The 21,595-nt window shown below is 47.1% G+C and overlaps 1 protein-coding gene and 32 non-coding genes across 33 annotated transcripts; all 33 read left to right on the forward strand.

The window, feature by feature from the left end:
- Positions 1-445: 445 nt before the first annotated feature.
- Positions 446-518, forward strand: Trnar-ccu. Its single transcript has one exon. It is a non-coding gene; the product is annotated as a tRNA-Arg (tRNA).
- Positions 519-1,021: 503 nt separating this feature from the next.
- Trnar-ccu lies at positions 1,022-1,094 on the forward strand. Its single transcript has one exon. It is a non-coding gene; the product is annotated as a tRNA-Arg (tRNA).
- A 503-nt stretch (positions 1,095-1,597) lies between these two features.
- Trnar-ccu lies at positions 1,598-1,670 on the forward strand. The gene has a single exon. It is a non-coding gene; the product is annotated as a tRNA-Arg (tRNA).
- A 503-nt stretch (positions 1,671-2,173) lies between these two features.
- Positions 2,174-2,246, forward strand: Trnar-ccu. The gene has a single exon. It is a non-coding gene; the product is annotated as a tRNA-Arg (tRNA).
- A 502-nt stretch (positions 2,247-2,748) lies between these two features.
- Positions 2,749-2,821, forward strand: Trnar-ccu. Its single transcript has one exon. It is a non-coding gene; the product is annotated as a tRNA-Arg (tRNA).
- Positions 2,822-3,323: 502 nt separating this feature from the next.
- Trnar-ccu lies at positions 3,324-3,396 on the forward strand. Its single transcript has one exon. It is a non-coding gene; the product is annotated as a tRNA-Arg (tRNA).
- Positions 3,397-3,898: 502 nt separating this feature from the next.
- On the forward strand, positions 3,899-3,971 carry Trnar-ccu. Its single transcript has one exon. It is a non-coding gene; the product is annotated as a tRNA-Arg (tRNA).
- A 503-nt stretch (positions 3,972-4,474) lies between these two features.
- On the forward strand, positions 4,475-4,547 carry Trnar-ccu. Its single transcript has one exon. It is a non-coding gene; the product is annotated as a tRNA-Arg (tRNA).
- Positions 4,548-5,050: 503 nt separating this feature from the next.
- On the forward strand, positions 5,051-5,123 carry Trnar-ccu. The gene has a single exon. It is a non-coding gene; the product is annotated as a tRNA-Arg (tRNA).
- A 503-nt stretch (positions 5,124-5,626) lies between these two features.
- Positions 5,627-5,699, forward strand: Trnar-ccu. Its single transcript has one exon. It is a non-coding gene; the product is annotated as a tRNA-Arg (tRNA).
- Positions 5,700-6,202: 503 nt separating this feature from the next.
- Trnar-ccu lies at positions 6,203-6,275 on the forward strand. Its single transcript has one exon. It is a non-coding gene; the product is annotated as a tRNA-Arg (tRNA).
- Positions 6,276-6,778: 503 nt separating this feature from the next.
- Trnar-ccu lies at positions 6,779-6,851 on the forward strand. Its single transcript has one exon. It is a non-coding gene; the product is annotated as a tRNA-Arg (tRNA).
- A 503-nt stretch (positions 6,852-7,354) lies between these two features.
- Trnar-ccu lies at positions 7,355-7,427 on the forward strand. The gene has a single exon. It is a non-coding gene; the product is annotated as a tRNA-Arg (tRNA).
- A 503-nt stretch (positions 7,428-7,930) lies between these two features.
- On the forward strand, positions 7,931-8,003 carry Trnar-ccu. The gene has a single exon. It is a non-coding gene; the product is annotated as a tRNA-Arg (tRNA).
- A 503-nt stretch (positions 8,004-8,506) lies between these two features.
- On the forward strand, positions 8,507-8,579 carry Trnar-ccu. Its single transcript has one exon. It is a non-coding gene; the product is annotated as a tRNA-Arg (tRNA).
- A 503-nt stretch (positions 8,580-9,082) lies between these two features.
- Positions 9,083-9,155, forward strand: Trnar-ccu. Its single transcript has one exon. It is a non-coding gene; the product is annotated as a tRNA-Arg (tRNA).
- A 503-nt stretch (positions 9,156-9,658) lies between these two features.
- Positions 9,659-9,731, forward strand: Trnar-ccu. Its single transcript has one exon. It is a non-coding gene; the product is annotated as a tRNA-Arg (tRNA).
- Positions 9,732-10,234: 503 nt separating this feature from the next.
- Positions 10,235-10,307, forward strand: Trnar-ccu. Its single transcript has one exon. It is a non-coding gene; the product is annotated as a tRNA-Arg (tRNA).
- Positions 10,308-10,810: 503 nt separating this feature from the next.
- Positions 10,811-10,883, forward strand: Trnar-ccu. The gene has a single exon. It is a non-coding gene; the product is annotated as a tRNA-Arg (tRNA).
- A 503-nt stretch (positions 10,884-11,386) lies between these two features.
- On the forward strand, positions 11,387-11,459 carry Trnar-ccu. The gene has a single exon. It is a non-coding gene; the product is annotated as a tRNA-Arg (tRNA).
- A 503-nt stretch (positions 11,460-11,962) lies between these two features.
- Trnar-ccu lies at positions 11,963-12,035 on the forward strand. Its single transcript has one exon. It is a non-coding gene; the product is annotated as a tRNA-Arg (tRNA).
- A 503-nt stretch (positions 12,036-12,538) lies between these two features.
- On the forward strand, positions 12,539-12,611 carry Trnar-ccu. The gene has a single exon. It is a non-coding gene; the product is annotated as a tRNA-Arg (tRNA).
- A 503-nt stretch (positions 12,612-13,114) lies between these two features.
- Positions 13,115-13,187, forward strand: Trnar-ccu. Its single transcript has one exon. It is a non-coding gene; the product is annotated as a tRNA-Arg (tRNA).
- A 503-nt stretch (positions 13,188-13,690) lies between these two features.
- Positions 13,691-13,763, forward strand: Trnar-ccu. Its single transcript has one exon. It is a non-coding gene; the product is annotated as a tRNA-Arg (tRNA).
- Positions 13,764-14,266: 503 nt separating this feature from the next.
- On the forward strand, positions 14,267-14,339 carry Trnar-ccu. Its single transcript has one exon. It is a non-coding gene; the product is annotated as a tRNA-Arg (tRNA).
- Positions 14,340-14,963: 624 nt separating this feature from the next.
- Positions 14,964-16,247, forward strand: LOC124781704 (eukaryotic translation initiation factor 3 subunit A-like). The gene has a single exon (XM_047253886.1). It carries the CDS (start codon positions 14,964-14,966, stop codon positions 16,245-16,247), a length of 1,284 nt encoding a protein of 427 aa, XP_047109842.1.
- Positions 16,248-17,809: 1,562 nt separating this feature from the next.
- Positions 17,810-17,882, forward strand: Trnar-ccu. Its single transcript has one exon. It is a non-coding gene; the product is annotated as a tRNA-Arg (tRNA).
- A 503-nt stretch (positions 17,883-18,385) lies between these two features.
- On the forward strand, positions 18,386-18,458 carry Trnar-ccu. Its single transcript has one exon. It is a non-coding gene; the product is annotated as a tRNA-Arg (tRNA).
- Positions 18,459-18,961: 503 nt separating this feature from the next.
- Positions 18,962-19,034, forward strand: Trnar-ccu. Its single transcript has one exon. It is a non-coding gene; the product is annotated as a tRNA-Arg (tRNA).
- A 503-nt stretch (positions 19,035-19,537) lies between these two features.
- On the forward strand, positions 19,538-19,610 carry Trnar-ccu. Its single transcript has one exon. It is a non-coding gene; the product is annotated as a tRNA-Arg (tRNA).
- A 503-nt stretch (positions 19,611-20,113) lies between these two features.
- On the forward strand, positions 20,114-20,186 carry Trnar-ccu. The gene has a single exon. It is a non-coding gene; the product is annotated as a tRNA-Arg (tRNA).
- A 503-nt stretch (positions 20,187-20,689) lies between these two features.
- Positions 20,690-20,762, forward strand: Trnar-ccu. Its single transcript has one exon. It is a non-coding gene; the product is annotated as a tRNA-Arg (tRNA).
- Positions 20,763-21,265: 503 nt separating this feature from the next.
- Trnar-ccu lies at positions 21,266-21,338 on the forward strand. The gene has a single exon. It is a non-coding gene; the product is annotated as a tRNA-Arg (tRNA).
- The last annotated feature ends 257 nt before the right edge of the window (positions 21,339-21,595 follow it).

Below are 21,595 nucleotides of genomic sequence, written 5' to 3' on the forward strand. Positions count from 1 at the left end.
AAGCTGGCGTTTCTGAGTGCTTACAGGTATCACAGGTATGACGACGATATGAAAATACGCACTTACTGACAACCAAAAACGAAACGACGGCCATTATCAATCGACCTATTAGCAGCGGAAGTGTTTCAAAGCGTGATGGCGCTGTGAAAGGAAACGCTATTTTGAAATTGCTTGTTGGTAAACAGTATGACCCATATGAATAGTCACTTACCTGTCTTGTGTGCAGGACTTACAGTTCAGAGAGGGAATAGCCTAAGACGGCAGGTATAAGAATTGCCAGCAGAAAGTAGGTGCCTGGACTTCGATACGTCTGAGTATGTACAGGCACACAGGAAAGGCTCATGCGACGTCCTGACTCTCTGCAGACGTAGAGTAGCGCATCAGGAAGGGTACACTTGGCAAGTGTTGATTTGAGCGAGCACACCGCCAGCTTTAGCGCCAGTCAGCCTCTGTGGCCTAATGGATAAGGCATCGGTCTCCTAAACCGGGGATTGTGGGTTCGAGTCCCACCAGAGGTACACGTTTTACTCACTGGGGCAAAATCACTCTCACCACATACAGCTGTAATAGTTGAGAAAGCTGGCGTTTCTGAGTGCTTACAGGTATCACAGGTATGACGACGATATGAAAATACGCACTTACTGACAACCAAAAACGAAACGACGGCCATTATCAATCGACCTATTAGCAGCGGAAGTGTTTCAAAGCGTGGTGGCGCTGTGAAAGGAAACGCTATTTTGAAATTGCTTGTTGGTAAACAGTATGACCCATATGAATAGTCACTTACCTGTCTTGTGTGCAGGACTTACAGTTCAGAGAGGGAATAGCCTAAGACGGCAGGTATAAGAATTGCCAGCAGAAAGTAGGTGCCTGGACTTCGATACGTCTGAGTATGTACAGGCACACAGGAAAGGCTCATGCGACGTCCTGACTCTCTGCAGACGTAGAGTAGCGCATCAGGAAGGGTACACTTGGCAAGTGTTGATTTGAGCGAGCACACCGCCAGCTTTAGCGCCAGTCAGTCTCTGTGGCCTAATGGATAAGGCATCGGTCTCCTAAACCGGGGATTGTGGGTTCGAGTCCCACCAGAGGTACACGTTTTACTCACTGGGGCAAAATCACTCTCACCACATACAGCTGTAATAGTTGAGAAAGCTGGCGTTTCTGAGTGCTTACAGGTATCACAGGTATGACGACGATATGAAAATACGCACTTACTGACAACCAAAAACGAAACGACGGCCATTATCAATCGACCTATTAGCAGCGGAAGTGTTTCAAAGCGTGATGGCGCTGTGAAAGGAAACGCTATTTTGAAATTGCTTGTTGGTAAACAGTATGACCCATATGAATAGTCACTTACCTGTCTTGTGTGCAGGACTTACAGTTCAGAGAGGGAATAGCCTAAGACGGCAGGTATAAGAATTGCCAGCAGAAAGTAGGTGCCTGGACTTCGATACGTCTGAGTATGTACAGGCACACAGGAAAGGCTCATGCGACGTCCTGACTCTCTGCAGACGTAGAGTAGCGCATCAGGAAGGGTACACTTGGCAAGTGTTGATTTGAGCGAGCACACCGCCAGCTTTAGCGCCAGTCAGCCTCTGTGGCCTAATGGATAAGGCATCGGTCTCCTAAACCGGGGATTGTGGGTTCGAGTCCCACCAGAGGTACACGTTTTACTCACTGGGGCAAAATCACTCTCACCACATACAGCTGTAATAGTTGAGAAAGCTGGCGTTTCTGAGTGCTTACAGGTATCACAGGTATGACGACGATATGAAAATACGCACTTACTGACAACCAAAAACGAAACGACGGCCATTATCAATCGACCTATTAGCAGCGGAAGTGTTTCAAAGCGTGGTGGCGCTGTGAAAGGAAACGCTATTTTGAAATTGCTTGTTGGTAAACAGTATGACCCATATGAATAGTCACTTACCTGTCTTGTGTGCAGGACTTACAGTTCAGAGAGGGAATAGCCTAAGACGGCAGGTATAAGAATTGCCAGCAGAAAGTAGGTGCCTGGACTTCGATACGTCTGAGTATGTACAGGCACACAGGAAAGGCTCATGCGACGTCCTGACTCTCTGCAGACGTAGAGTAGCGCATCAGGAAGGGTACACTTGGCAAGTGTTGATTTGAGCGAGCACACCGCCAGCTTTAGCGCCAGTCAGCCTCTGTGGCCTAATGGATAAGGCATCGGTCTCCTAAACCGGGGATTGTGGGTTCGAGTCCCACCAGAGGTACACGTTTTACTCACTGGGGCAAAATCACTCTCACCACATACAGCTGTAATAGTTGAGAAAGCTGGCGTTTCTGAGTGCTTACAGGTATCACAGGTATGACGACGATATGAAAATACGCACTTACTGACAACCAAAAACGAAACGACGGCCATTATCAATCGACCTATTAGCAGCGGAAGTGTTTCAAAGCGTGATGGCGCTGTGAAAGGAAACGCTATTTTGAAATTGCTTGTTGGTAAACAGTATGACCCATATGAATAGTCACTTACCTGTCTTGTGTGCAGGACTTACAGTTCAGAGAGGGAATAGCCTAAGACGGCAGGTATAAGAATTGCCAGCAGAAAGTAGGTGCCTGGACTTCGATACGTCTGAGTATGTACAGGCACACAGGAAAGGCTCATGCGACGTCCTGACTCTCTGCAGACGTAGAGTAGCGCATCAGGAAGGGTACACTTGGCAAGTGTTGATTTGAGCGAGCACACCGCCAGCTTAGCGCCAGTCAGCCTCTGTGGCCTAATGGATAAGGCATCGGTCTCCTAAACCGGGGATTGTGGGTTCGAGTCCCACCAGAGGTACACGTTTTACTCACTGGGGCAAAATCACTCTCACCACATACAGCTGTAATAGTTGAGAAAGCTGGCGTTTCTGAGTGCTTACAGGTATCACAGGTATGACGACGATATGAAAATACGCACTTACTGACAACCAAAAACGAAACGACGGCCATTATCAATCGACCTATTAGCAGCGGAAGTGTTTCAAAGCGTGATGGCGCTGTGAAAGGAAACGCTATTTTGAAATTGCTTGTTGGTAAACAGTATGACCCATATGAATAGTCACTTACCTGTCTTGTGTGCAGGACTTACAGTTCAGAGAGGGAATAGCCTAAGACGGCAGGTATAAGAATTGCCAGCAGAAAGTAGGTGCCTGGACTTCGATACGTCTGAGTATGTACAGGCACACAGGAAAGGCTCATGCGACGTCCTGACTCTCTGCAGACGTAGAGTAGCGCATCAGGAAGGGTACACTTGGCAAGTGTTGATTTGAGCGAGCACACCGCCAGCTTAGCGCCAGTCAGCCTCTGTGGCCTAATGGATAAGGCATCGGTCTCCTAAACCGGGGATTGTGGGTTCGAGTCCCACCAGAGGTACACGTTTTACTCACTGGGGCAAAATCACTCTCACCACATACAGCTGTAATAGTTGAGAAAGCTGGCGTTTCTGAGTGCTTACAGGTATCACAGGTATGACGACGATATGAAAATACGCACTTACTGACAACCAAAAACGAAACGACGGCCATTATCAATCGACCTATTAGCAGCGGAAGTGTTTCAAAGCGTGATGGCGCTGTGAAAGGAAACGCTATTTTGAAATTGCTTGTTGGTAAACAGTATGACCCATATGAATAGTCACTTACCTGTCTTGTGTGCAGGACTTACAGTTCAGAGAGGGAATAGCCTAAGACGGCAGGTATAAGAATTGCCAGCAGAAAGTAGGTGCCTGGACTTCGATACGTCTGAGTATGTACAGGCACACAGGAAAGGCTCATGCGACGTCCTGACTCTCTGCAGACGTAGAGTAGCGCATCAGGAAGGGTACACTTGGCAAGTGTTGATTTGAGCGAGCACACCGCCAGCTTAGCGCCAATCAGCCTCTGTGGCGTAATGGATAAGGCATCGGTCTCCTAAACCGGGGATTGTGGGTTCGAGTCCCACCAGAGGTACACGTTTTACTCACTGGGGCAAAATCACTCTCACCACATACAGCTGTAATAGTTGAGAAAGCTGGCGTTTCTGAGTGCTTACAGGTATCACAGGTATGACGACGATATGAAAATACGCACTTACTGACAACCAAAAACGAAACGACGGCCATTATCAATCGACCTATTAGCAGCGGAAGTGTTTCAAAGCGTGATGGCGCTGTGAAAGGAAACGCTATTTTGAAATTGCTTGTTGGTAAACAGTATGACCCATATGAATAGTCACTTACCTGTCTTGTGTGCAGGACTTACAGTTCAGAGAGGGAATAGCCTAAGACGGCAGGTATAAGAATTGCCAGCAGAAAGTAGGTGCCTGGACTTCGATACGTCTGAGTATGTACAGGCACACAGGAAAGGCTCATGCGACGTCCTGACTCTCTGCAGACGTAGAGTAGCGCATCAGGAAGGGTACACTTGGCAAGTGTTGATTTGAGCGAGCACACCGCCAGCTTTAGCGCCAGTCAGCCTCTGTGGCCTAATGGATAAGGCATCGGTCTCCTAAACCGGGGATTGTGGGTTCGAGTCCCACCAGAGGTACACGTTTTACTCACTGGGGCAAAATCACTCTCACCACATACAGCTGTAATAGTTGAGAAAGCTGGCGTTTCTGAGTGCTTACAGGTATCACAGGTATGACGACGATATGAAAATACGCACTTACTGACAACCAAAAACGAAACGACGGCCATTATCAATCGACCTATTAGCAGCGGAAGTGTTTCAAAGCGTGATGGCGCTGTGAAAGGAAACGCTATTTTGAAATTGCTTGTTGGTAAACAGTATGACCCATATGAATAGTCACTTACCTGTCTTGTGTGCAGGACTTACAGTTCAGAGAGGGAATAGCCTAAGACGGCAGGTATAAGAATTGCCAGCAGAAAGTAGGTGCCTGGACTTCGATACGTCTGAGTATGTACAGGCACACAGGAAAGGCTCATGCGACGTCCTGACTCTCTGCAGACGTAGAGTAGCGCATCAGGAAGGGTACACTTGGCAAGTGTTGATTTGAGCGAGCACACCGCCAGCTTTAGCGCCAGTCAGCCTCTGTGGCCTAATGGATAAGGCATCGGTCTCCTAAACCGGGGATTGTGGGTTCGAGTCCCACCAGAGGTACACGTTTTACTCACTGGGGCAAAATCACTCTCACCACATACAGCTGTAATAGTTGAGAAAGCTGGCGTTTCTGAGTGCTTACAGGTATCACAGGTATGACGACGATATGAAAATACGCACTTACTGACAACCAAAAACGAAACGACAGCCATTATCAATCGACCTATTAGCAGCGGAAGTGTTTCAAAGCGTGATGGCGCTGTGAAAGGAAACGCTATTTTGAAATTGCTTGTTGGTAAACAGTATGACCCATATGAATAGTCACTTACCTGTCTTGTGTGCAGGACTTACAGTTCAGAGAGGGAATAGCCTAAGACGGCAGGTATAAGAATTGCCAGCAGAAAGTAGGTGCCTGGACTTCGATACGTCTGAGTATGTACAGGCACACAGGAAAGGCTCATGCGACGTCCTGACTCTCTGCAGACGTAGAGTAGCGCATCAGGAAGGGTACACTTGGCAAGTGTTGATTTGAGCGAGCACACCGCCAGCTTTAGCGCCAGTCAGCCTCTGTGGCCTAATGGATAAGGCATCGGTCTCCTAAACCGGGGATTGTGGGTTCGAGTCCCACCAGAGGTACACGTTTTACTCACTGGGGCAAAATCACTCTCACCACATACAGCTGTAATAGTTGAGAAAGCTGGCGTTTCTGAGTGCTTACAGGTATCACAGGTATGACGACGATATGAAAATACGCACTTACTGACAACCAAAAACGAAACGACGGCCATTATCAATCGACCTATTAGCAGCGGAAGTGTTTCAAAGCGTGATGGCGCTGTGAAAGGAAACGCTATTTTGAAATTGCTTGTTGGTAAACAGTATGACCCATATGAATAGTCACTTACCTGTCTTGTGTGCAGGACTTACAGTTCAGAGAGGGAATAGCCTAAGACGGCAGGTATAAGAATTGCCAGCAGAAAGTAGGTGCCTGGACTTCGATACGTCTGAGTATGTACAGGCACACAGGAAAGGCTCATGCGACGTCCTGACTCTCTGCAGACGTAGAGTAGCGCATCAGGAAGGGTACACTTGGCAAGTGTTGATTTGAGCGAGCACAACGCCAGCTTTAGCGCCAGTCAGCCTCTGTGGCCTAATGGATAAGGCATCGGTCTCCTAAACCGGGGATTGTGGGTTCGAGTCCCACCAGAGGTACACGTTTTACTCACTGGGGCAAAATCACTCTCACCACATACAGCTGTAATAGTTGAGAAAGCTGGCGTTTCTGAGTGCTTACAGGTATCACAGGTATGACGACGATATGAAAATACGCACTTACTGACAACCAAAAACGAAACGACGGCCATTATCAATCGACCTATTAGCAGCGGAAGTGTTTCAAAGCGTGATGGCGCTGTGAAAGGAAACGCTATTTTGAAATTGCTTGTTGGTAAACAGTATGACCCATATGAATAGTCACTTACCTGTCTTGTGTGCAGGACTTACAGTTCAGAGAGGGAATAGCCTAAGACGGCAGGTATAAGAATTGCCAGCAGAAAGTAGGTGCCTGGACTTCGATACGTCTGAGTATGTACAGGCACACAGGAAAGGCTCATGCGACGTCCTGACTCTCTGCAGACGTAGAGTAGCGCATCAGGAAGGGTACACTTGGCAAGTGTTGATTTGAGCGAGCACACCGCCAGCTTTAGCGCCAGTCAGCCTCTGTGGCCTAATGGATAAGGCATCGGTCTCCTAAACCGGGGATTGTGGGTTCGAGTCCCACCAGAGGTACACGTTTTACTCACTGGGGCAAAATCACTCTCACCACATACAGCTGTAATAGTTGAGAAAGCTGGCGTTTCTGAGTGCTTACAGGTATCACAGGTATGACGACGATATGAAAATACGCACTTACTGACAACCAAAAACGAAACGACGGCCATTATCAATCGACCTATTAGCAGCGGAAGTGTTTCAAAGCGTGATGGCGCTGTGAAAGGAAACGCTATTTTGAAATTGCTTGTTGGTAAACAGTATGACCCATATGAATAGTCACTTACCTGTCTTGTGTGCAGGACTTACAGTTCAGAGAGGGAATAGCCTAAGACGGCAGGTATAAGAATTGCCAGCAGAAAGTAGGTGCCTGGACTTCGATACGTCTGAGTATGTACAGGCACACAGGAAAGGCTCATGCGACGTCCTGACTCTCTGCAGACGTAGAGTAGCGCATCAGGAAGGGTACACTTGGCAAGTGTTGATTTGAGCGAGCACACCGCCAGCTTTAGCGCCAGTCAGCCTCTGTGGCCTAATGGATAAGGCATCGGTCTCCTAAACCGGGGATTGTGGGTTCGAGTCCCACCAGAGGTACACGTTTTACTCACTGGGGCAAAATCACTCTCACCACATACAGCTGTAATAGTTGAGAAAGCTGGCGTTTCTGAGTGCTTACAGGTATCACAGGTATGACGACGATATGAAAATACGCACTTACTGACAACCAAAAACGAAACGACGGCCATTATCAATCGACCTATTAGCAGCGGAAGTGTTTCAAAGCGTGATGGCGCTGTGAAAGGAAACGCTATTTTGAAATTGCTTGTTGGTAAACAGTGTGACCCATATGAATAGTCACTTACCTGTCTTGTGTGCAGGACTTACAGTTCAGAGAGGGAATAGCCTAAGACGGCAGGTATAAGAATTGCCAGCAGAAAGTAGGTGCCTGGACTTCGATACGTCTGAGTATGTACAGGCACACAGGAAAGGCTCATGCGACGTCCTGACTCTCTGCAGACGTAGAGTAGCGCATCAGGAAGGGTACACTTGGCAAGTGTTGATTTGAGCGAGCACAACGCCAGCTTTAGCGCCAGTCAGCCTCTGTGGCCTAATGGATAAGGCATCGGTCTCCTAAACCGGGGATTGTGGGTTCGAGTCCCACCAGAGGTACACGTTTTACTCACTGGGGCAAAATCACTCTCACCACATACAGCTGTAATAGTTGAGAAAGCTGGCGTTTCTGAGTGCTTACAGGTATCACAGGTATGACGACGATATGAAAATACGCACTTACTGACAACCAAAAACGAAACGACGGCCATTATCAATCGACCTATTAGCAGCGGAAGTGTTTCAAAGCGTGATGGCGCTGTGAAAGGAAACGCTATTTTGAAATTGCTTGTTGGTAAACAGTATGACCCATATGAATAGTCACTTACCTGTCTTGTGTGCAGGACTTACAGTTCAGAGAGGGAATAGCCTAAGACGGCAGGTATAAGAATTGCCAGCAGAAAGTAGGTGCCTGGACTTCGATACGTCTGAGTATGTACAGGCACACAGGAAAGGCTCATGCGACGTCCTGACTCTCTGCAGACGTAGAGTAGCGCATCAGGAAGGGTACACTTGGCAAGTGTTGATTTGAGCGAGCACACCGCCAGCTTTAGCGCCAGTCAGCCTCTGTGGCCTAATGGATAAGGCATCGGTCTCCTAAACCGGGGATTGTGGGTTCGAGTCCCACCAGAGGTACACGTTTTACTCACTGGGGCAAAATCACTCTCACCACATACAGCTGTAATAGTTGAGAAAGCTGGCGTTTCTGAGTGCTTACAGGTATCACAGGTATGACGACGATATGAAAATACGCACTTACTGACAACCAAAAACGAAACGACGGCCATTATCAATCGACCTATTAGCAGCGGAAGTGTTTCAAAGCGTGATGGCGCTGTGAAAGGAAACGCTATTTTGAAATTGCTTGTTGGTAAACAGTATGACCCATATGAATAGTCACTTACCTGTCTTGTGTGCAGGACTTACAGTTCAGAGAGGGAATAGCCTAAGACGGCAGGTATAAGAATTGCCAGCAGAAAGTAGGTGCCTGGACTTCGATACGTCTGAGTATGTACAGGCACACAGGAAAGGCTCATGCGACGTCCTGACTCTCTGCAGACGTAGAGTAGCGCATCAGGAAGGGTACACTTGGCAAGTGTTGATTTGAGCGAGCACACCGCCAGCTTTAGCGCCAGTCAGCCTCTGTGGCCTAATGGATAAGGCATCGGTCTCCTAAACCGGGGATTGTGGGTTCGAGTCCCACCAGAGGTACACGTTTTACTCACTGGGGCAAAATCACTCTCACCACATACAGCTGTAATAGTTGAGAAAGCTGGCGTTTCTGAGTGCTTACAGGTATCACAGGTATGACGACGATATGAAAATACGCACTTACTGACAACCAAAAACGAAACGACGGCCATTATCAATCGACCTATTAGCAGCGGAAGTGTTTCAAAGCGTGATGGCGCTGTGAAAGGAAACGCTATTTTGAAATTGCTTGTTGGTAAACAGTATGACCCATATGAATAGTCACTTACCTGTCTTGTGTGCAGGACTTACAGTTCAGAGAGGGAATAGCCTAAGACGGCAGGTATAAGAATTGCCAGCAGAAAGTAGGTGCCTGGACTTCGATACGTCTGAGTATGTACAGGCACACAGGAAAGGCTCATGCGACGTCCTGACTCTCTGCAGACGTAGAGTAGCGCATCAGGAAGGGTACACTTGGCAAGTGTTGATTTGAGCGAGCACACCGCCAGCTTTAGCGCCAGTCAGCCTCTGTGGCCTAATGGATAAGGCATCGGTCTCCTAAACCGGGGATTGTGGGTTCGAGTCCCACCAGAGGTACACGTTTTACTCACTGGGGCAAAATCACTCTCACCACATACAGCTGTAATAGTTGAGAAAGCTGGCGTTTCTGAGTGCTTACAGGTATCACAGGTATGACGACGATATGAAAATACGCACTTACTGACAACCAAAAACGAAACGACGGCCATTATCAATCGACCTATTAGCAGCGGAAGTGTTTCAAAGCGTGATGGCGCTGTGAAAGGAAACGCTATTTTGAAATTGCTTGTTGGTAAACAGTATGACCCATATGAATAGTCACTTACCTGTCTTGTGTGCAGGACTTACAGTTCAGAGAGGGAATAGCCTAAGACGGCAGGTATAAGAATTGCCAGCAGAAAGTAGGTGCCTGGACTTCGATACGTCTGAGTATGTACAGGCACACAGGAAAGGCTCATGCGACGTCCTGACTCTCTGCAGACGTAGAGTAGCGCATCAGGAAGGGTACACTTGGCAAGTGTTGATTTGAGCGAGCACACCGCCAGCTTTAGCGCCAGTCAGCCTCTGTGGCCTAATGGATAAGGCATCGGTCTCCTAAACCGGGGATTGTGGGTTCGAGTCCCACCAGAGGTACACGTTTTACTCACTGGGGCAAAATCACTCTCACCACATACAGCTGTAATAGTTGAGAAAGCTGGCGTTTCTGAGTGCTTACAGGTATCACAGGTATGACGACGATATGAAAATACGCACTTACTGACAACCAAAAACGAAACGACGGCCATTATCAATCGACCTATTAGCAGCGGAAGTGTTTCAAAGCGTGATGGCGCTGTGAAAGGAAACGCTATTTTGAAATTGCTTGTTGGTAAACAGTATGACCCATATGAATAGTCACTTACCTGTCTTGTGTGCAGGACTTACAGTTCAGAGAGGGAATAGCCTAAGACGGCAGGTATAAGAATTGCCAGCAGAAAGTAGGTGCCTGGACTTCGATACGTCTGAATATGTACAGGCACACAGGAAAGGCTCATGCGACGTCCTGACTCTCTGCAGACGTAGAGTAGCGCATCAGGAAGGGTACACTTGGCAAGTGTTGATTTGAGCGAGCACACCGCCAGCTTTAGCGCCAGTCAGCCTCTGTGGCCTAATGGATAAGGCATCGGTCTCCTAAACCGGGGATTGTGGGTTCGAGTCCCACCAGAGGTACACGTTTTACTCACTGGGGCAAAATCACTCTCACCACATACAGCTGTAATAGTTGAGAAAGCTGGCGTTTCTGAGTGCTTACAGGTATCACAGGTATGACGACGATATGAAAATACGCACTTACTGACAACCAAAAACGAAACGACGGCCATTATCAATCGACCTATTACCAGCGGAAGTGTTTCAAAGCGTGATGGCGCTGTGAAAGGAAACGCTATTTTGAAATTGCTTGTTGGTAAACAGTATGACCCATATGAATAGTCACTTACCTGTCTTGTGTGCAGGACTTACAGTTCAGAGAGGGAATAGCCTAAGACGGCAGGTATAAGAATTGCCAGCAGAAAGTAGGTGCCTGGACTTCGATACGTCTGAGTATGTACAGGCACACAGGAAAGGCTCATGCGACGTCCTGACTCTCTGCAGACGTAGAGTAGCGCATCAGGAAGGGTACACTTGGCAAGTGTTGATTTGAGCGAGCACACCGCCAGCTTTAGCGCCAGTCAGCCTCTGTGGCCTAATGGATAAGGCATCGGTCTCCTAAACCGGGGATTGTGGGTTCGAGTCCCACCAGAGGTACACGTTTTACTCACTGCGGCAAAATCACTCTCACCACATACAGCTGTAATAGTTGAGAAAGCTGGCGTTTCTGAGTGCTTACAGGTATCACAGGTATGACGACGATATGAAAATACGCACTTACTGACAACCAAAAACGAAACGACGGCCATTATCAATCGACCTATTAGCAGCGGAAGTGTTTCAAAGCGTGATGGCGCTGTGAAAGGAAACGCTATTTTGAAATTGCTTGTTGGTAAACAGTATGACCCATATGAATAGTCACTTACCTGTCTTGTGTGCAGGACTTACAGTTCAGAGAGGGAATAGCCTAAGACGGCAGGTATAAGAATTGCCAGCAGAAAGTAGGTGCCTGGACTTCGATACGTCTGAGTATGTACAGGCACACAGGAAAGGCTCATGCGACGTCCTGACTCTCTGCAGACGTAGAGTAGCGCATCAGGAAGGGTACACTTGGCAAGTGTTGATTTGAGCGAGCACACCGCCAGCTTTAGCGCCAGTCAGCCTCTGTGGCCTAATGGATAAGGCATCGGTCTCCTAAACCGGGGATTGTGGGTTCGAGTCCCACCAGAGGTACACGTTTTACTCACTGGGGCAAAATCACTCTCACCACATACAGCTGTAATAGTTGAGAAAGCTGGCGTTTCTGAGTGCTTACAGGTATCACAGGTATGACGACGATATGAAAATACGCACTTACTGACAACCAAAAACGAAACGACGGCCATTATCAATCGACCTATTAGCAGCGGAAGTGTTTCAAAGCGTGATGGCGCTGTGAAAGGAAACGCTATTTTGAAATTGCTTGTTGGTAAACAGTATGACCCATATGAATAGTCACTTACCTGTCTTGTGTGCAGGACTTACAGTTCAGAGAGGGAATAGCCTAAGACGGCAGGTATAAGAATTGCCAGCAGAAAGTAGGTGCCTGGACTTCGATACGTCTGAGTATGTACAGGCACACAGGAAAGGCTCATGCGACGTCCTGACTCTCTGCAGACGTAGAGTAGCGCATCAGGAAGGGTACACTTGGCAAGTGTTGATTTGAGCGAGCACACCGCCAGCTTTAGCGCCAGTCAGCCTCTGTGGCCTAATGGATAAGGCATCGGTCTCCTAAACCGGGGATTGTGGGTTCGAGTCCCACCAGAGGTACACGTTTTACTCACTGGGGCAAAATCACTCTCACCACATACAGCTGTAATAGTTGAGAAAGCTGGCGTTTCTGAGTGCTTACAGGTATCACAGGTATGACGACGATATGAAAATACGCACTTACTGACAACCAAAAACGAAACGACGGCCATTATCAATCGACCTATTAGCAGCGGAAGTGTTTCAAAGCGTGATGGCGCTGTGAAAGGAAACGCTATTTTGAAATTGCTTGTTGGTAAACAGTATGACCCATATGAATAGTCACTTACCTGTCTTGTGTGCAGGACTTACAGTTCAGAGAGGGAATAGCCTAAGACGGCAGGTATAAGAATTGCCAGCAGAAAGTAGGTGCCTGGACTTCGATACGTCTGAGTATGTACAGGCACACAGGAAAGGCTCATGCGACGTCCTGACTCTCTGCAGACGTAGAGTAGCGCATCAGGAAGGGTACACTTGGCAAGTGTTGATTTGAGCGAGCACACCGCCAGCTTTAGCGCCAGTCAGCCTCTGTGGCCTAATGGATAAGGCATCGGTCTCCTAAACCGGGGATTGTGGGTTCGAGTCCCACCAGAGGTACACGTTTTACTCACTGGGGCAAAATCACTCTCACCACATACAGCTGTAATAGTTGAGAAAGCTGGCGTTTCTGAGTGCTTACAGGTATCACAGGTATGACGACGATATGAAAATACGCACTTACTGACAACCAAAAACGAAACGACGGCCATTATCAATCGACCTATTAGCAGCGGAAGTGTTTCAAAGCGTGATGGCGCTGTGAAAGGAAACGCTATTTTGAAATTGCTTGTTGGTAAACAGTATGACCCATATGAATAGTCACTTACCTGTCTTGTGTGCAGGACTTACAGTTCAGAGAGGGAATAGCCTAAGACGGCAGGTATAAGAATTGCCAGCAGAAAGTAGGTGCCTGGACTTCGATACGTCTGAGTATGTACAGGCACACAGGAAAGGCTCATGCGACGTCCTGACTCTCTGCAGACGTAGAGTAGCGCATCAGGAAGGGTACACTTGGCAAGTGTTGATTTGAGCGAGCACACCGCCAGCTTTAGCGCCAGTCAGCCTCTGTGGCCTAATGGATAAGGCATCGGTCTCCTAAACCGGGGATTGTGGGTTCGAGTCCCACCAGAGGTACACGTTTTACTCACTGGGGCAAAATCACTCTCACCACATACAGCTGTAATAGTTGAGAAAGCTGGCGTTTCTGAGTGCTTACAGGTATCACAGGTATGACGACGATATGAAAATACGCACTTACTGACAACCAAAAACGAAACGACGGCCATTATCAATCGACCTATTAGCAGCGGAAGTGTTTCAAAGCGTGATGGCGCTGTGAAAGGAAACGCTATTTTGAAATTGCTTGTTGGTAAACAGTATGACCCATATGAATAGTCACTTACCTGTCTTGTGTGCAGGACTTACAGTTCAGAGAGGGAATAGCCTAAGACGGCAGGTATAAGAATTGCCAGCAGAAAGTAGGTGCCTGGACTTCGATACGTCTGAGTATGTACAGGCACACAGGAAAGGCTCATGCGACGTCCTGACTCTCTGCAGACGTAGAGTAGCGCATCAGGAAGGGTACACTTGGCAAGTGTTGATTTGAGCGAGCACACCGCCAGCTTTAGCGCCAGTCAGCCTCTGTGGCCTAATGGATAAGGCATCGGTCTCCTAAACCGGGGATTGTGGGTTCGAGTCCCACCAGAGATACACGTTTTACTCACTGGGGCAAAATCACTCTCACCACATACAGCTGTAATAGTTGAGAAAGCTGGCGTTTCTGAGTGCTTACAGGTATCACAGGTATGACGACGATATGAAAATACGCACTTACTGACTACCAAAAACGAAACGACGGCCATTATCAATCGACCTATTAGCAGCGGAAGTGTTTCAAAGCGTGATGGCGCTGTGAAAGGAAACGCTATTTTGAAATTGCTTGTTGGTAAACAGTATGACCCATATGAATAGTCACTTACCTGTCTTGTGTGCAGGACTTACAGTTCAGAGAGGGAATAGCCTAAGACGGCAGGTATAAGAATTGCCAGCAGAAAGTAGGTGCCTGGACTTCGATACGTCTGAGTATGTACAGGCACACAGGAAAGGCTCATGCGACGTCCTGACTCTCTGCAGACGTAGAGTAGCGCATCAGGAAGGGTACACTTGGCAAGTGTTGATTTGAGCGAGCACACCGCCAGCTTTAGCGCCAGTCAGCCTCTGTGGCCTAATGGCAGTTCGCAGAACACAGTCTTTGGTGTAACATCCTTGGTTTTCGGCCATTTTACCCGAGTAGAAAGAGGTGGACTACAGAGAGGAGAAGGGGCATCCCACGTGATGGTGTATCATAGGTTGGACAGCGGCAGTTCGAGCTCTGCTGCCTTCCAACAGGAGTCCGAGGCTCCCAGAGACGCCGGAGAAGACTCGGGGGGACCACCAGGCGGACCTGAAGAGGGAGGGTCTTTTCCAGAACGACGGCAGTCATGGGAAGGGATGGATGATGATAGGGGACCAGGAAATTACAGAACAAGAGAAGGTCGATACTCTGAACGTTCGAGGTCACGAAATGGTAGAGATGAGAGGTTTCCAAGGAGTGGATTTAGATCTAGAGACAATCGTTATTACAATCGATCACGTTCAAGGGACAGAAGGGGGGGCAATGTAAGGGAGCGTGAAAGAATTGATGACAGGTTTTATGACAGTCCTAAATATGTTGATAGGCAAAGGTATCGTGAATCATCACGCTACCACAGAGAATCCAGGTCAGGTGAAGGATATGAAGAAAGTTCTCGATACATCGAAAAATCGAGATACTCGGAAGAGTCAAGGCATTTTGAAGATTCAAGATACAATGATTCCAGATATCGTGATGATCAGAGATGTTCAGAAGACAGTAGGGGCCCAGATGATCAGAGGTACTCTGAACAGAGATTTCGTGATGATTCAAGGTTTGATGATAGGAGGTATGGTGAAAATTCAAGGTACGATAATGAGCCAAGGTACTCTGAGAATTCAAGGCGTTATGGCAGACACCGGGAAAATAGTGGCGATGATTGGCACTCAGAAAACAGGTCACGTCACAGAGAGGAGAGGTACCGTGGTACGTCCAGGTACTCGGATGATGAAGCCAAGTATGGAGAAAGCTCAGTTAGATGGGACAAACCAGTTACGGCTTATGGAGAAATGGAGGAAGAGGAAGATGATGATGATGAAGAGGAATCGAAAGGAGATGTTGTTGAACCTCCAAGAATTCAAAATGTTTTCCAGAATGATGGCAGCTTTTTGGAAATGTTTAAGAAGATGCAAGAAGCCAATAAACCACCAGATGTTAAGGAAACTGAGGAGACAGGACAGAGTGCTGAGAGCAGTGTACCTGCTACAGCAAGTTCTCCAGAGACAACTGCACCATCTGTTGGTTTGAAAAGACCAACTGCGTCCCTTGTTGGCAAACGCCGTGGTGGTAGAGTGCTCCCTACAGGAATGGTGAAAAAAGTAAGGAAGGTGGATGAAGTGGAAGAAGAACCACCAAAAGATGCATGGTCCCTTTATATGGCTGAAGTGCGCAAATATAAGGAAGCCTCGTGTGAAGAAGAGGGAAAAACAAGGCCACTTGTTAAATAAAATGAAGGACTTTTAATAATTTTGTTTAATAGGTGCGAAAAGAGATCAACATAATTTGAAAGAATACTTTTTTCTGGAGAATAGGTACAGTCTCTTCTCGCAGTAATAACTCTGAAGATTAAAATTTCTGCATTTATTTATGTTGTGATGTGTACTTTTGTCAAGTATTTAGTTATAGGATTATTTCTGAGTGAGACTGAATGAGGTAGACACTGACAGTGTGTTTAGTGCTGTGGTGATGTGGGGGAATGCCTCAAGTGACCAAAAAGACTCTGCCACTGGCTGCTTGTAAATAAGAAATATTTTTGAATCTACAGCATAGTAGTAATGCCTTCTTAGGGAACTTCTCTACAATGCGAAGCAATTTATAGCTATAAACAAATTAGTTTAGTGGACACAGCAATGAACTGTCATCAAAGAAAAAAAGTACTGCTATGTGAGAGGATGCTTTATTGTTGATGTTGAAACTTTCTGGTGTTGTGTTTTGGCTGTTATTTCCAGGGTCCTGAAAATAATTTTGATGATATCGATTTTATATAGAATGCCTGTCGCCATAATGCCTGTTACCGAAGCTGCGGCAAAGGGTAAAGAAGAAAAGCACGAGCTACGAACAGCTCCATTTGATCCAAGATTCCCAAATCAAAATCAAACAAAGTACTGTTACCAGAGCTATCTCGACTTTCATCGTTGCAGAGCTCTGAAGGGTGAGAACTATGAGCCGTGTGATTATTTCAGGAGGGTATTCAAATCCATTTGTCCTAATGCATGGATTGAAAAATGGGACACACAACTCGAAGAGGGCAGATTTCCTGGAAAAATTCTGTAATGTGTGTGTGCGTATGCCCTAAGGCATGAAATGACAGTTTTTCCTGTAGTGTTGTTGTAATGGTTAATAATGCTTTTGTAAATGGATCATGTAAATACCTTGATAAAATATGCTTGAGAAGATGGTAAAAAAAAAAAAAAAAAAAAAAAAAAAAAAAAAAAAAAAAAAAAAAAAATGGATAAGGCATCGGTCTCCTAAACCGGGGATTGTGGGTTCGAGTCCCACCAGAGGTACACGTTTTACTCACTGGGGCAAAATCACTCTCACCACATACAGCTGTAATAGTTGAGAAAGCTGGCGTTTCTGAGTGCTTACAGGTATCACAGGTATGACGACGATATGAAAATACGCACTTACTGACAACCAAAAACGAAACGACGGCCATTATCAATCGACCTATTAGCAGCGGAAGTGTTTCAAAGCGTGATGGCGCTGTGAAAGGAAACGCTATTTTGAAATTGCTTGTTGGTAAACAGTATGACCCATATGAATAGTCACTTACCTGTCTTGTGTGCAGGACTTACAGTTCAGAGAGGGAATAGCCTAAGACGGCAGGTATAAGAATTGCCAGCAGAAAGTAGGTGCCTGGACTTCGATACGTCTGAGTATGTACAGGCACACAGGAAAGGCTCATGCGACGTCCTGACTCTCTGCAGACGTAGAGAAGCGCATCAGGAAGGGTACACTTGGCAAGTGTTGATTTGAGCGAGCACACCGCCAGCTTTAGCGCCAGTCAGCCTCTGTGGCCTAATGGATAAGGCATCGGTCTCCTAAACCGGGGATTGTGGGTTCGAGTCCCACCAGAGGTACACGTTTTACTCACTGGGGCAAAATCACTCTCACCACATACAGCTGTAATAGTTGAGAAAGCTGGCGTTTCTGAGTGCTTACAGGTATCACAGGTATGACGACGATATGAAAATACGCACTTACTGACAACCAAAAACGAAACGACGGCCATTATCAATCGACCTATTAGCAGCGGAAGTGTTTCAAAGCGTGATGGCGCTGTGAAAGGAAACGCTATTTTGAAATTGCTTGTTGGTAAACAGTATGACCCATATGAATAGTCACTTACCTGTCTTGTGTGCAGGACTTACAGTTCAGAGAGGGAATAGCCTAAGACGGCAGGTATAAGAATTGCCAGCAGAAAGTAGGTGCCTGGACTTCGATACGTCTGAGTATGTACAGGCACACAGGAAAGGCTCATGCGACGTCCTGACTCTCTGCAGACGTAGAGTAGCGCATCAGGAAGGGTACACTTGGCAAGTGTTGATTTGAGCGAGCACACCGCCAGCTTTAGCGCCAGTCAGCCTCTGTGGCCTAATGGATAAGGCATCGGTCTCCTAAACCGGGGATTGTGGGTTCGAGTCCCACCAGAGGTACACGTTTTACTCACTGGGGCAAAATCACTCTCACCACATACAGCTGTAATAGTTGAGAAAGCTGGCGTTTCTGAGTGCTTACAGGTATCACAGGTATGACGACGATATGAAAATACGCACTTACTGACAACCAAAAACGAAACGACGGCCATTATCAATCGACCTATTAGCAGCGGAAGTGTTTCAAAGCGTGATGGCGCTGTGAAAGGAAACGCTATTTTGAAATTGCTTGTTGGTAAACAGTATGACCCATATGAATAGTCACTTACCTGTCTTGTGTGCAGGACTTACAGTTCAGAGAGGGAATAGCCTAAGACGGCAGGTATAAGAATTGCCAGCAGAAAGTAGGTGCCTGGACTTCGATACGTCTGAGTATGTACAGGCACACAGGAAAGGCTCATGCGACGTCCTGACTCTCTGCAGACGTAGAGTAGCGCATCAGGAAGGGTAAATTTGGCAAGTGTTGATTTGAGCGAGCACACCGCCAGCTTTAGCGCCAGTCAGCCTCTGTCGCCTAATGGATAAGGCATCGGTCTCCTAAACCGGGGATTGTGGGTTCGAGTCCCACCAGAGGTACACGTTTTACTCACTGGGGCAAAATCACTCTCACCACATACAGCTGTAATAGTTGAGAAAGCTGGCGTTTCTGAGTGCTTACAGGTATCACAGGTATGACGACGATATGAAAATACGCACTTACTGACAACCAAAAACGAAACGACGGCCATTATCAATCGACCTATTAGCAGCGGAAGTGTTTCAAAGCGTGATGGCGCTGTGAAAGGAAACGCTATTTTGAAATTGCTTGTTGGTAAACAGTATGACCCATATGAATAGTCACTTACCTGTCTTGTGTGCAGGACTTACAGTTCAGAGAGGGAATAGCCTAAGACGGCAGGTATAAGAATTGCCAGCAGAAAGTAGGTGCCTGGACTTCGATACGTCTGAGTATGTACAGGCACACAGGAAAGGCTCATGCGACGTCCTGACTCTCTGCAGACGTAGAGTAGCGCATCAGGAAGGGTACACTTGGCAAGTGTTGATTTGAGCGAGCACACCGCCAGCTTTAGCGCCAGTCAGCCTCTGTGGCCTAATGGATAAGGCATCGGTCTCCTAAACCGGGGATTGTGGGTTCGAGTCCCACCAGAGGTACACGTTTTACTCACTGGGGCAAAATCACTCTCACCACATACAGCTGTAATAGTTGAGAAAGCTGGCGTTTCTGAGTGCTTACAGGTATCACAGGTATGACGACGATATGAAAATACGCACTTACTGACAACCAAAAACGAAACGACGGCCATTATCAATCGACCTATTAGCAGCGGAAGTGTTTCAAAGCGTGATGGCGCTGTGAAAGGAAACGCTATTTTGAAATTGCTTGTTGGTAAACAGTATGACCCATATGAATAGTCACTTACCTGTCTTGTGTGCAGGACTTACAGTTCAGAGAGGGAATAGCCTAAGACGGCAGGTATAAGAATTGCCAGCAGAAAGTAGGTGCCTGGACTTCGATACGTCTGAGTATGTACAGGCACACAGGAAAGGCTCATGCGACGTCCTGACTCTCTGCAGACGTAGAGTAGCGCATCAGGAAGGGTACACTTGGCAAGTGTTGATTTGAGCGAGCACACCGCCAGCTTTAGCGCCAGTCAGCCTCTGTGGCCTAATGGATAAGGCATCGGTCTCCTAAACCGGGGATTGTGGGTTCGAGTCCCACCAGAGGTACACGTTTTACTCACTGGGGCAAAATCACTCTCACCACATACAGCTGTAATAGTTGAGAAAGCTGGCGTTTCTGAGTGCTTACAGGTATCACAGGTATGACGACGATATGAAAATACGCACTTACTGACAACCAAAAACGAAACGACGGCCATTATCAATCGACCTATTAGCAGCGGAAGTGTTTCAAAGCGTGATGGCGCTGTGAAAGGAAACGCTATTTTGAAATTGCTTGTTGGTAAACAGTATGACCCATATGAATAGTCACTTACCTGTCTTGTGTGCAGGACTTACAGTTCAGAGAGGGAATAGCCTAAGACGGCAGGTATAAGAATTGCCAGCAGAAAGTAGGTGCCTGGACTTCGATACGTCTGAGTATGTACAGGCACACAGGAAAGGCTCATGCGACGTCCTGACTCTCTGCAGACGTAGAGTAGCGCATCAGGAAGGGTACACTTGGCAAGTGTTGATTTGAGCGAGCACACCGCCAGCTTTAGCGCCAGTCAGCCTCTGTGGCCTAATGGATAAGGCATCGGTCTCCTAAACCGGGGATTGTGGGTTCGAGTCCCACCAGAGGTACACGTTTTACTCACTGGGGCAAAATCACTCTCACCACATACAGCTGTAATAGTTGAGAAAGCTGGCGTTTCTGAGTGCTTACAGGTATCACAGGTATGACGACGATATGAAAATACGCACTTACTGACAACCAAAAACGAAACGACGGCCATTATCAATCGACCTATTAGCAGCGGAAGTGTTTCAAAGCGTGATGGCGCTGTGAAAGGAAACGCTATTTTGAAATTGCTTGTTGGTAAACAGTATGACCCATATGAATAGTCACTTACCTGTCTTGTGTGCAGGACTTACAGTTCAGAGAGGGAATAGCCTAAGACGGCAGGTATAAGAATTGCCAGCAGAAAGTAGGTGCCTGGACTTCGATACGTCTGAGTATGTACAGGCACACAGGAAAGGCTCATGCGACGTCCTGACTCTCTGCAGACGTAGAGTAGCGCATCAGGAAGGGTACACTTGGCAAGTGTTGATTTGAGCGAGCACACCGCCAGCTTTAGCGCCAGTCAGCCTCTGTGGCCTAATGGATAAGGCATCGGTCTCCTAAACCGGGGATTGTGGGTTCGAGTCCCACCAGAGATACACGTTTTACTCACTGGGGCAAAATCACTCTCACCACATACAGCTGTAATAGTTGAGAAAGCTGGCGTTTCTGAGTGCTTACAGGTATCACAGGTATGACGACGATATGAAAATACGCACTTACTGACTACCAAAAACGAAACGACGGCCATTATCAATCGACCTATTAGCAGCGGAAGTGTTTCAAAGCGTGATGGCGCTGTGAAAGGAAACGCTATTTTGAAATTGCTTGTTGGTAAACAGTATGACCCATATGA

The sequence above is a fragment of the Schistocerca piceifrons genome, chromosome 1 (assembly GCF_021461385.2).
Source record: "Schistocerca piceifrons isolate TAMUIC-IGC-003096 chromosome 1, iqSchPice1.1, whole genome shotgun sequence".
Classification (NCBI taxonomy): domain Eukaryota; kingdom Metazoa; phylum Arthropoda; class Insecta; order Orthoptera; family Acrididae; genus Schistocerca; species Schistocerca piceifrons.